This window comes from Electrophorus electricus, chromosome 7 (genome assembly GCF_013358815.1).
Source record: "Electrophorus electricus isolate fEleEle1 chromosome 7, fEleEle1.pri, whole genome shotgun sequence".
Taxonomy (NCBI): Eukaryota; Metazoa; Chordata; class Actinopteri; order Gymnotiformes; family Gymnotidae; genus Electrophorus; species Electrophorus electricus.
In genome coordinates this window covers 20029265-20042264 of record NC_049541.1, presented here as the reverse complement: position 1 = coordinate 20042264, position 13000 = coordinate 20029265, and the positions used below count along the sequence as shown (strand labels likewise).

Below are 13000 nucleotides of genomic sequence, written 5' to 3'. Positions count from 1 at the left end.
TGTCCCCTACTCGCACCGCCAGAAGGCCACTGACATGGACCTGGGTGAGGGCTCATCTGCACTACCTCACAGCCCACAGTGTGTAGGCCACGCCTTAACCCGGCCCACTGTGTGTAGGCCACGCCTTAACCCATCCCACTGTGTGTAGGCCACACTTTAACCCGGCCCACTGTGTGTAGGCCACGCCTTAACCCGGCCCACTGTGTGTAGGCCACGCCTTAACCCGGCCCACTGTGTGTAGGCCACGCCTTAACCCGGCCCACTGTGTGTAGGCCACGCCTTAACCCGGCACACGGTTAGCTCCTGTGTGTAGGCCGCACCTGAAACCGAACTGACCTGCTGAGATCAGCTGAATTCGACAGGCAGGCTGAGGACAGTCGACGATAATGGAGCACTTAGATGCACCGACCTCACAATCCCTCCGTCTCGCTGAGGCGTGACGGCCAAAGAGTCCCGTGGGGCCCAAAAACAAATGCACAGAAAATAAATAGAAAATGTGGCCATGGACATGGTAGGCATGATTGCATGACACAAAAGACATGAAGAGACAGATATGTGTGTGTGTTGTTAGTGGAGGAGGAACCCGTGTTATTATGTAAGTCCATTAGTTATGACCAAGGTGCATGAATAAATCAACCGATTATGGAAAAAAACCCAGCTTTGGTGCTTTTAGCGAGGAAAAGAGAACTGTGAAGCACGACTCATTTCGGTGCATGTCCCCGTAATGGTTTTCGCCGGGCGGGCGGTCAAAAGTTTACACGCTGACAGCCTTTTATTATAATAGTGTGGTGATAGCAAGATGTGTGAGTAAGGCGCCAAAAGGTGACCTGCTCGTAGACGAGCAAGTCCGTGCTACTGAGGCTCGGAGAACAGGAACTTCGCTGTCCCATTAAGGACCGGGCCGTAAGCCCGTGTCTGCAGATAACAGCCAGACACTGTCCTGGCATCCGGATAAAAGGGCCAGTAATGGTTCAGCTGAATCACTGATCATTGATTGGATGTGTTGATGAAGAACTGGTACAAAGGAAGATGTGAAGGTGCCTGGCTTCGCCACCCTGGTAGCTTCTAACAAGCAAAGAAGCGAGTGAAACATGGCGCTCACGAGCACACCCACATGCAGGCCACTTATAGTCTGTGGTCAAATCTAATTTTGCACGCAGAACTGACAGCAGAGAGAGGAAGAGGAAGAAAGAGAGAGGGAAACGCAGTTAGCCGCAATAAAAAAAAATAACAGAGCAATATGCGCAATTCCGTTTTTTTGCCCTCCACAAATGCCTCATGATAGAGGCCACACGTGCAGGATTTGCAATGGAGCTAGTCCATCACACCCCCCAGAAGTCCCGTTCTCTCGGATTGTGTATCCCCCACTTCCCTTGGACTGAGAGTCTGTAAGTGGCCCGTTTAAAAAAAAAAAAAAATTGTATATATATATATACGGACTAATATATCAGCACGGCCATACAGACCTCCTTTCATGTCAGATTTTTTTTTCCTGTAATAGTATATTTATAGGCCCCTGTGGAGTAATGGTATGGTGGCCACGAAGGGACAGCCTCCGTAATGAGAGGAGGAAATTGTTTCAGCCCCTTGACGGGCGCTCCCTTGTAAAATATCTTGCTGTTTTATTTATTTATTTATTTTCTTCAAAGAGGGAGGACTGAATGAGGTTTGCAAGGAGAAATCTCTAAGTATTTGACCGTTTTAATTACGGATCAGGCGAACATGGCTGTCAACTGTCTCTCGGGGCATCACAAGAGGTCCATCAGTATCCCTTAAAGGACAAAAAAGGAAAAGTCCAACCAAACATGCTAAGCAGGAACAAAGGTTCACACAAGCCGTGTTTAGCTGTGTTTGCTTCAGGCTAACTAGCCCCTGTGGAAACTGCTCTCCTCAGCGGTGTTAGCGCTAGGCTAATCTAGCCCTTTAAATGGACAGTGGGCCTGTTTTGGCCTCTGACCTGCAGGCTCGATAAGGATGATGGGATCGTGGCCGTCTTTACCTCTGTCTGTCCGTAGGGACAGGACACATAGGAAACCTGTCCCTCACCTTCCATTTAAGTCCATTAGAGAGAGAGAGAGCGAGAGCGAGAGAGCGAGAGAGAGAGAGAGAGAGAGAGAGAGAGAGAGAGAGAGAGAGAGAGAGAGAGAGAGAGAGAGAGAGATTCTGCCCAAACTTGACCTAGTTCAGCCTGCTTGGGATGGTTCCTCATTTGGATTGATCCGCTATGTCTTCCCTGAGCAGCTGGGCTGTTACTGTAACTGTATTCCTGAAGTTAGTCACTGCAAAGTGATGTGGCGCAAATTAGATTCACACTGACTACTCTGAGTGTGAAACTGGACACGACAGCGGGATTATATGCCACACCAGAGGGCCTGCTAATGGTTTATCGTGTCCAGGTGATGGGAAGTTCTTAAACGTGAGGAAAGACAGCTTGGCAGATGCTGGGGGGGTCTACTTATCCCAGCTTGGCCATAAACATTTTTACGGCAAAGTTCTGATTGGAAGGAATGATCGCGCATAAGGTGCTGGCTGAAAATGGAATATCTGAAATAAAATTTAATTAAATTTAAAAAATCAAATAACGTCTTTGTTCCATTACATTTTAATCTAAAATCAGCTTCGGGTTTGTGCCGGTGCATTTGAGGCTTCAGCATAAATGGCTTATGTAAGTCATAGCTCTGAACTGAAGCTTCTTCTGTGTTCGTGTTTGAATTTCTACAGATGTGAAGGGATATCTCCCTTTCTCCTGGGTCTCTCCCTCTTTCTCCTGGGTGGTTTTCCTTCTGCCCCTAATGTCCGAGAACATCCTGGGTGGATTTTGGGAGTTTTGGGAATCAGGACAATCCTGGCTTGCTCTGGTTTCTCTTCGTTTTCTCCTCATTTCTGGATCTTTGTTTCTCTGTCTGTGCTCTTTGTTTCTCTCTTTGCTCAATGTTCTGTGTGTTTGTTCCAGCCTCTCTGGAGCCTCTGTTCATTTGCATGTTTATAGAGAGATGTACAGTACTGAGGGATAGAACAAAAGGATTCTCTCTCTCTCTCTCTCTCTCTCTCTCTCTCTCTCCTTCTCCCATCACCCGGAGACATGTTTCACCATCTCGCCTTGTGATTGCTGTTTTGTTTATCTACTCTCAATCAGAGCCACAGATAGCAACAGTGGAGAGGCTTCACACACACATACACACACACACACACGCGCAAACACACACGCGCGCACACACACGCACACAAACACACACACACATACACAAACACACACACACAGCCCCTATTTGTCTCGCCACGTCTCTCATGGTGTGAAAGGAAATATTTATTTCATTCATTGCTTTGCGCTTCTCATTTAAATACCCCTCCGAAGCTGAAGCTGCAGGGTCCAGTGCCTCTGGAGGGGTTTCACGGGCCCCAGTGCACTAGCAGGGGCCACAGCAGGAACCACAATCATGGTTCCGTGTTGCACAGTTGGTGCAGCTGCCTCGGACGCTCGGCCCTCTGCAGATAACATTTCTTCAAAAATGTTAAAAAGGACGTGGTTTTCAGCGCCTGCCCTAATTGCCCCCATCAACCCCCCGGCCCCAGCAGGCAGAAGCCGAGACTCAGTGACCTCTCTACCTCCTGCACTCCTTCTCTCTCTCTCCCACTTTCCCTCGCTCCTTAGAGCTCTCTCTCACTCTTTTCTCCTCTGCTCACGAGCGAGCTTCCCGTGTCTGGATCGCCCTCTCACAACACACACTCATTCTCAGGCTTCATTAAAGTGGGAATTCTTCGTTCTCTTCTGCCCTAAGAAGTGGCCTTTGATTTTTAGACTTCACACACACACTATCAAAGAACTTGGTTAGGAAACCGATGAACACTATTGCCTCAGACTTTGCGTCTTGATGAACGAAGCACTACCACCTTTAATTAGCTGCCGTTAAGCACCATGAGGTGATGCTCTTTAGGAGCTAAAAACACAAACTCCCACAGTTCTGTCCTCCTTCCCATGATCCTCTCATCACATGGCGTGTCCTTGCAGAGTGGCGTCAGTGCAGAGGGGTCCGGATCATTCTTCAGGACGAGGACATGACCACAAAGATCGAGAGCGACTGGAAGAGACTCAATATGCTGTCTCATTATCAGGTAACGGCCCACCTAACACACACCCACCTCTACATCTCTTCTGACGATACACACAGCCCTGTCGTAATTAGAACAGCTAGGCAGGCCATGTTAACCAGGCTACTCTAATATACACTTTTATAAACTTGTATGCTAAGCACGCTTTCTGATGTGTCATGGATTACAGGAATTAATATGCCAAAGTAATAACTTCAGTGGAGAAGGTTCTAGTTGAGGAAACCACTGCAGACAGAGCACAGGTTGTGTACACACGTAGGATTTACCTAGCGCACCGGAGAGCGTTGTAGATGCATCAATCATAATCAGGCCTGCCAAACACAGATTATTCACACCGAGTTTACTCAACATGCGTGAAAACGCTGCAGACGCAGGAACTGCACGGAGGTGGGCGTAGCCAGATGTGGGTGTGGCCTGTTTCAAGCATGTGCACAGACCAGACGAATGGGCATGATCGCACGACATGATGACAGTTCCATCTTGAGCTGTCCATCTTTGTGACAGTAGCAGTAAATCACACGTGACATCATCTTGAGCTGTCCATCTTTGTGACACTAGCAGTAAATCACACGTGACATCATCTTGAGCTGTCCATCTTTGTGACAGTAGCAGTAAATCACACGTGACGTCATCTTGAGCTGTCCATCTTTGTAACACTAGCAGTAAATCACACGTGAAGTCATCTTGAGCTGTCCATCTTTGTGACAGTAGCAGTAAATCACACGTGACGTCATCTTGAGCTGTCCATCTTTGTGACAGTAGCAGTAAATCACACGTGCAACATCTTGAGCTGTCCATCTTTGTGACAGTAGCAGTAAATCACACGTGACGTCATCTTGAGCTGTCCATCTTTGTGACAGTAGCAGTAAATCACACGTGCAACATCTTGAGCTGTCCATCTTTGTGACAGTAGCAGTAAATCACACGTGTCGCATCTTTTCCTTTCCCATTCGTTTCTCATTTGTTCCACATTCATGTTCTAGGTGCATGTTCTACATATGTGCACAAGCAACGTGTGTATTTGCTAAACGCGATTATTGGTACTACACGTGTGCAGGTCTCAGTTTATGTATGTTATTTATCTATAGCATACCACCGTTCTCTCTAACTTTCTATATCTTTCTCTTTGTCTCTCTGTCTCTACAAACACACACAAACACACTCACACACACTCACATATATATATATGTGTGTATGTGAGCGTGTGTGAGTGTGTGTGTGTATGTCTGTGTGTGCTTGAGGATATATATATATATATATATATATATATATATATATATATCCTCAAGCACATTTGATGTTCCTTGAAGAATATTAAAAGTTTCTGTTGATGGCTGTTTCTGACTTGCTGTTGAACACCCATCATCACACCCATCATGTAATAGAGAAAGAACCAAATTGTTCATGCTTATGAAATTCTAATTCAACAAGAATGAAACATGTGTGCGTGTGTGTGCGTGTGCATGTACGTGCGTGCGTGTGTGTGTGTGTATGTATCTGTGTGTGTGTATATTTATATATGTGTGTGTGTGTATTTATATGAGTGTGTGTATTGATATGTGTGTGTATTTATGAGTGTGTGTGTATTTGTGTGTGTGTGTATTTATGTGCGTGTGTGTGTGTGTATTTGAGTGTGTGTGTATTTATATATATGTGTGTGTGTATTTATGAGCGTGTGTGTGTGTATTTGAGTGTGTGTGTATTTATGTGTGTGTGTATTTATATGAGTGTGTGTGTATATGTGTGTGTATTTATATATGTGTGTGTATTTATGTATGTGTATTTGAGTGTGTGTGTAATTGAGTGTGTATTTATATGTGTGTGTGTGTGTGTGTATTTGAGTGTGTGTATTTATATATATATGTGTGTATTTATGCGTGTGTGTGTGTGTATGTGTGTATTTATGAGTGTGTGTGTATTTATATGTGTGTATTTGTGTGTGTGTGTGTGTGTGTGTGTATTTGTGTGTGTGTGTGTATTTATGAGTGTGTGTATTTGTGTGTGTGTGTATTTATGAGTGTGTGTATTTGTGTGTGTGTGTATTTGAGTGTGTGTATTTGAGTGTGTGTGTGTATTTGAGTGTGTGTGTATTTATGTGTATGTGTGTGTTTGTGTGTATTTATTTATGTGTGTGTGTGTGTATTTATGAGTGTGTGTGTATTTATGTGTTTGTGTGTGTGTGTATTTATATATGTGTGTATATTTATGAGTGTGTGTATTTATATATTTGTGTGTATTTATGCATGTGTGTGTATTTATATGTGTGTGTATTTGAGTATGTTTGTGTATTTGAGTGTGTGTGTGTGTATTTATGTGTGTGTGTGTGTGTGTGTGTGTGTGTGTGTGTGTAATGGGGGTAGACGTAGACAGTGCCTGGTGTGGACTTCATCTCTTTGATGGTGTAATTGCTCCATGTAAGACTGCAGGAAAAGTAAAAGAAAGGAAGGGGTCACCAGACCAGTTGTACCTTCAAAGAATTTGGATAAAGATTTGAGGATTCAAAAATGAGGGTTCAGTGAGTGAATCTCAAAAGTGACACTGAAACTGAAAAGATTTACTTTTGATTTATTTAAAACTCCATGATGTTTTGATTCTGCCATCCCTTACCAACCAGTAGGGGACTCATGATTTATATCCACTTTCAGCTCATGACCCTGTAATAGACTGAACAGGCCAATCACTTCCAGGTCATTTAGATGAACAGACTTTGATTGACAGGGCCTCCAAATAGTGGACAGGACAAGGAGAGCAGGTCATGAGAGTAACCATGACAACAACCGGACCAAGAGGCTGATAGTGTCTGTCACCTGCCTGTCTCACACACACACACACACACACACACACACACACGCTCACACAAACTGTTCATATCACTGTCACCGCCCGTTGTTTGCTTGTCTGTGTGGAGAGGACCAGAGACAAGCCTCTGCTTCATTATGGTGTAAATAATTTCCAGGGTAAGCGTACGCTTGGAGAGAGAGAGAGAGAGAGAGAGAGACACACACATGGGGGGGTGGGGGGTCCACATTGCGCTCAAATTAAATGTCACACGGGCAGCGCTTGGGTCCTTGGCTGTGTGGGCGGAGGGTGGGAGAATGCATTAAGAGGCGATTGGAATCGGAGATGAGATAATGAAGACAGAAGTTAATTCACTCTTGGGGAGTGGGAGAAAAACACTCTCTGTCTCCTGAAGCCTGGAGACCAGCTCTCAGGTCGTATCACGCTTACAGCATCTGTCCTGGTGAATAGCCGTGGAGTTGAGACGTTTGTCTTTTTTGCATTCATTCATTTTTTCTTTCTTTCTTTTATCAATTCATTCAGTCATTCAATCAGTCAGTCATTCATTCAGTCAGTCATTTATTCAGTCAGTGATTCAGTCAGTCAGGTATTAATTTAGTCAGTCATTCATTCAGTCTGTCAATCAGTCAGTCATTCATTCATTCAGTTATTCATTCATTCATTCAATCTGTCATTCTTTCATTCATTCAGTCAGTCTGACTCTATGTGGACATCTGCCTGTTTCTACAAACCCTCTGCAGTCCTGGCCCTCCTGGACGATCAGGTTTTCATCCACGTCTCTCCTCTCTGGTCACATGTGCGCCTCCCCATCGGAGTTTCTGACATTCCATCTTTTGATTTCCTGTTGGGAAGCTCATCACTGTGTCACACAAGCTTCTTGCCACCATTCCCTCTCACCAAGCAGACAGAATGTTATCGGCATCAGAGGATCTATTAAAGCGCGAATTCACTCACACTGACAGTAGGAGGGATGATTAGGAAAACATTCAAATGTATCCCAACGATAGCTTAAGTGAGCCATGAACTTCATGGCTGTAGATTCACTGTTACCAAGGGAAGGAACACTCTCTCGCTTCCTCTCTCTCTCTCTCTCTCTCTCTCTCTCTCTCGCTCTGTGGTCTGATCTGCTGCCATGTTCTTCTCGATCTAACCACTCAGGTCCTCTGAGGTTCTGCCTGTCATGGTGAGCAGGTGTAGGTTTGGCTAGACGGACTGATGGACAGCACACAACCTGTTAACTGTGCATTCAGCTGCGAACCTGGGTTGCCAGATTGTGAGAAAGAAGGTCCTTGTCAGGGAGGAGGCCCCCTTCACTTGTGTTGACTGAATCTCTTTGACCAGTGCATTGCCTCACTGGTCCCAGTTTAAGAGGCATTAATGAACTGGGAACAGTTCATTCTCCGAGGCGCCATTATACGTGGGGAAAAAAAAGTTGAAAAGTAGCAGGGAAAATAAGTGAAATGCAGGATCTGATCACATCCATCATTCCGTTGCCATCAGAAACCCTTTAACATTAATCATGTAACGTTATTATTTTAGAGTAATCACTTTAAGTAGCACATGCTTTATTGCGGTTCTGGTGATGATAACCGTTGTGGTGAACTTGTCTTCTGCTCCTTTGCGGATAATTGTCTTGCGTTTGTGTCTGTGTTTCTATAGGTGCCTGATAACACCGTTGTGGCACTCGTACCGAAGCAGGTCACTGCTTACAACTCGGTGAACAACTCCACTGTCTCCAGGACGTCCGCCGGAAAATACGGTATGCCTTGTGTGCCTTGTGTGCTTGTGTGTGGGGGCGGGGGTGCTGAATTATAAAAAGGAGGCCAATTTCATGGAAAAGCTAGAGTAGACTATGACTGAAATGATGAGTGTTTCCTTCAAGGCCCTAAAAGGACCCTTACATGAAGGGTAGGGTCACGCTCAGCTCAAAGACGGAAACAAGGCAGGCGGAGGGGGAGCCAGAGCGGGGGTCTCTTTGCACTTGACTTCCCCTCCGAGACGGTCCCATCACCCAGCGCGCTGTTGGATCTGATAAAGGAGAAGATCAAAGCCAGCACGCGGCCAGAGCACTCGCCGCACACTTCAAATAGCGCATTAACGGTGTCTCATCTCCGTAGGCACCCAGCACAGCTGCAAATTAGCCTTAAATGACGGGGAGAGAGAGAGGCGGCGTGTGACACGCGGCAGAGGGCTTTGGCCAAGGAAGGGGCCGGGGGCACATGCCACACGGTATTAGTCTCTTTTCAGAATTGATTTCAAACAAAAAGGAGCTTTTTCGGGAGCAGGAGCAGGAGAGGTGCTTTGAACCGGCGGCACGAAAGGTGGGAACTGAGAAGAAAAAAGAAAGTGTGAGCAGGCTCGTTACGAATCCCCACCCTCAAGGAATCTACAGCCTGCCGTGTGATTGGCTGAGAGGCATTCAGGAAGGGCTCAGTGTGGATCACTTCTCTCCATGGCACGTGGCGGGGTTCGTAGCGTGTCAGGGAGCGCGGTGGGGACCCCGTCCATGGCTTCGAACCTTCAGTCTCAGTCAGGGACGCGCTGGCTGGAAACAGCTGTTGATGCATCGGTAGAACACGGGCATTCTGTCGGTCGAGTCAAGCTTGACATCCGCTTAGAGAAGTTTTGTTTGTTTCACTTCAGTCCATGGGTTGTATGTTTCACGGTTTAGTGGGACTGGAAGAAACTGTCAGATTTGTGTATGTGGTTGGGTCTGTGCAACTGATGCAGAACAGACAGAAAAACCCTAAAAAGGACAAAGATAAAGCAGACAGCAGCGATACAGACAAACCTGTCCACATGATCCCAGCCAAAGCTGACGTAGTAAAGAAATGTGTATGTACTTGTCCCTTCATCGTTGTCTCTCTGGAGCTGTCTGTTTCTCTCTTTCTCCCCAATCTCTCTCATCCTTTTTCTTTTTTCCGTTTTCTGTCTCTCTCTCTCTCTCTCTCTCTCTCTGTCTTTCTCTGCTTGTCTGGTAGGGTTTTTTTCTCTCTCTCTCAGCAGAATTGTCTTCTCTCCAGAGAAATTGATTTCTGTTGCATCTGCCACGGTGAAAACACCCTGTGTGTGTGTGTGCGTCTGCTTGTATTAGTGTGTTTCTGTGTATGCACGTGTGTGTGTGTGTGTGTGTGTGTGTGTGTGTGTGTGTGTGTGTGTGTGTGTGTGTGTGTGTGTGTGCGCGCATATCACATGCATGTGTATGTGTGTTTTTGTCGTTCTAGATCAGCTGATCAATTCCTTTCACCCTCTGTAAACATTCCTTGAGCTCGATGCATTTTAAATGTCACGGCCGCCTCGTGCGTTGGCGGCACCATAAAAATTTCACCTCCGCCAAAACTCGTTCGATCTCCCGTCGGCCACGACGACTTCAGCAGAAGGGATGAAAAATTAAGCATCTGTACACCCTGAAACATTCACATCCAATTTCAGATCGACAAGAGCCCGAGCGCCTAGCATGGCTAGCGACCGATTCGAGTGGGCGTGGCGTGTCTGTGCTCGAGTGCCGCCCCTCTGATGTGTCAGGGGCCTCCTGTGTCTGTGTCTTCCTGCCTCGTGCAGAAAACATGATCAAGTACACGGGCAGCCCGGACAGCCTGCGCTCCCGAACGCCCATGATCACGCCCGACCTGGAGACCGGCGTCAAGGTCTGGCACCTGGTGAAGAATCACGAGCACGGTGACCAGAAGGAAGGCGACCGCGGCAGCAAGATGGTGTCTGAGATCTACCTGACCAGGCTGCTGGCCACCAAGGTGAGTCCCCCCACCCCCCGTCTCCCCTGGAGACCAGACGCCTCATTTGCAAACACTCTCGCTCAGTGGCTCAGCAGCGCTGAGCCTTTGAGTGATCATAATTAATCAACATCCTGCATGGTAACACTCTAACATGGAGAGCGTTGTGCGTTGGTCAGCCTCTGCTGCAGGTACTGGGCCTGAGACATAGATTTGGGTGTTTCTAAATCTGGCTGGGCAGTGGGTAAAAGTAATCCATGCGTAAAATGAGAGATGTTCTAAGCTCTTTTTACAGTGGTGTGACCCTTCTAATATCTGTTAATTTTCAAGTTTCTTAATCCCTGCTGCTAAACGTAAATTAGAGAGCCACTCCTAATTGTAATTTGCTGGCGTCGACCATGTGACCTTTCTCAGGGGCCTGAATGCCTGGAGGAGAGTTGCTGGGGATGTCATTTGTGATTACAACACATTTCCACCCTGCTGGTTTGATGATTGTTGGGGCTTTGAGTTGCTATCTTGATGGGAAGCTTCAGGAGCCTTTAAAATTATTTATTTATTTGTTTGTTTGTTTATTTTTAATATTTCACAGTTAATCGTAGCAGAGAATCAAAGGTATCGGGCAGAAATAGCTTCTGGCAACAACAAAGTTCTATGTGAGTGTGTGCCTGTGTGTGCATGCGTGTGTTTGTGTGAGTGTGTGCCTATGTGTGCGCGCGTGTGTTTGTGTGAGTGTGTGCCTGTGTGTGCGCGCGTGTGTTTGTGTGAGTGTGTGCCTGTGTGTTTGTGTGAGTGAGTGCCTGTGTGTGCGTGCGTGTGTTTGTGTGAGTGTGTGCCTGTGTGTGCGTGCGTGTGTTTGTGTGAGTGTGTGCCTGTGTGTGCGCGCGTGTGTTTGTGTGAGTGTGTGCCTGTGTGCGCGCACGTGTGTTTGTGTGAGTGTGTGCCTGTGTGTGCGTGCGTGTGTTTGTGTGAGTGTGTGCCTGTGTGTGCGTTTGTGTGAGTGTGTGCCTGTGTGTGCGCGCGTGTTTGTGTGAGTGTGTGCCTGTGTGCGCGCGTGTGTTTGTGTGAGTGTGTGCCTGTGTGTGCGTGCGTGTGTTTGCGTGAGTGTGTGCCTGTGTGTGCGCGCGTGTGTTTGTGTGAGTGTGTGCCTGTGTGTGCGTGCGTGTGTTTGTGTGAGTGTGTGCCTGTGTGTGCGCGCGTGTGTTTGTGTGAGTGTGTGCCTGTGTGTGCGTGCGTGTGTTTGTGTGAGTGTGTGCCTGTGTGTGCGCGCGTGTGTTTGTGTGAGTGTGTGCCTGTGTGTGCGTGCGTGTGTTTGTGTGAGTGAGTGTGTGCTTGCGTGCATGCCTGCGTATGTGTGTGTGTGTGTTCTCACACATGTGGATGGCTCTGTCTACCATTATACTGCGCAGTGTGTGCTCTGATGCCAGTAACACGAGCTCATGTGATGCCGCACAAACTGACCAGAGCTCCCCACTCCCTGCCCTGCGCGTGAGCCGTGGGCTGCTTTAGACGGATGGCTTTTGTTTAATAACTGTTCTGGGAGCAGCTCTCAGTAAAACTGATTGGTATGACAGAGGTGTAATTGACTGTTTCCCTCTCAGCCTCCCAGTAAATTACTTTCCAGGCCTGCTTGCTTGTCTTATATTGACTCTATCAGAGTCTGTCTATTAGAAGAACTACAGAATAAAGAGGCTGCTATTTCTTTCTCTGTCCTTTTTAGTCACTACCTGTTTAATCCTCAATCCCTACTCGTTAATCCCTAATCTGTAGCGGGCTGTCTTGTCTTTTTTTTTTTTTTTACTTTTTTATGCAGTGTAACATCCTAATTTTATCCCCAAACACCCTTGTCTCAATGACCAATCAAATAATGTTGCTTCTTGCTTGCTCCAGTCTGACAGGGTTTTTTGGGTTTTTTTTTAGCATCACTAAAATGCCCGTAAATGGCCACTTTGGTTCCCCCAGGTGGGTAATGACAATGTCAGCTATCACGCAGGACGACGCCTGTCAGAATACTTGCTGGCATCCTCGCCTCCAAGCCTCCTGCCGCTGTCGCCGCGGTGACATGGGGTCCAAGCAGAAAATATGTATTTTCTTCTTCATAGGGTAAAGATAAGCTGTCAGGAATGTGGGACGCTGCAGAATTACTGCTGTGATTGTCAGCTGATGTTTTCCTCCTCTCTCTCTCTCTCTCTCTCTCTTTGCTTACTCCCGGCTGCCGCTCAAACAAAACTAGATTTTATTTCCTGCACTTGTGCGCACCTGCTCTAGTGCCGAGGCTGCTGGCTCCTGCAGCTACACTTACGCTTTCTGATTTTCTCCTTCACTCTTTTTTTTCTCTCTCTCTCTCTCTCTCTCTCTCTCTC

The 13000-nt window shown here is 46.8% G+C and overlaps 1 protein-coding gene across 2 annotated transcripts in view; it reads left to right on the top strand.

Moving 5' to 3' along the window:
* plxna4 (plexin A4) overlaps positions 1–13000 on the top strand; it is a 223858-nt gene that overhangs the window by 197548 nt on the left and 13310 nt on the right. For both annotated transcript variants that reach the window (XM_035528507.1, XM_035528508.1), the window contains exons 25-28: positions 1–44; positions 4010–4113; positions 8569–8668; positions 10471–10661. The exon at positions 1–44 is cut by the window's left edge and continues 116 nt beyond it. In XM_035528507.1, the coding sequence (XP_035384400.1) occupies positions 1–44; positions 4010–4113; positions 8569–8668; positions 10471–10661 (439 nt within the window). The remainder of the gene's footprint in view (positions 45–4009; positions 4114–8568; positions 8669–10470; positions 10662–13000) is intronic.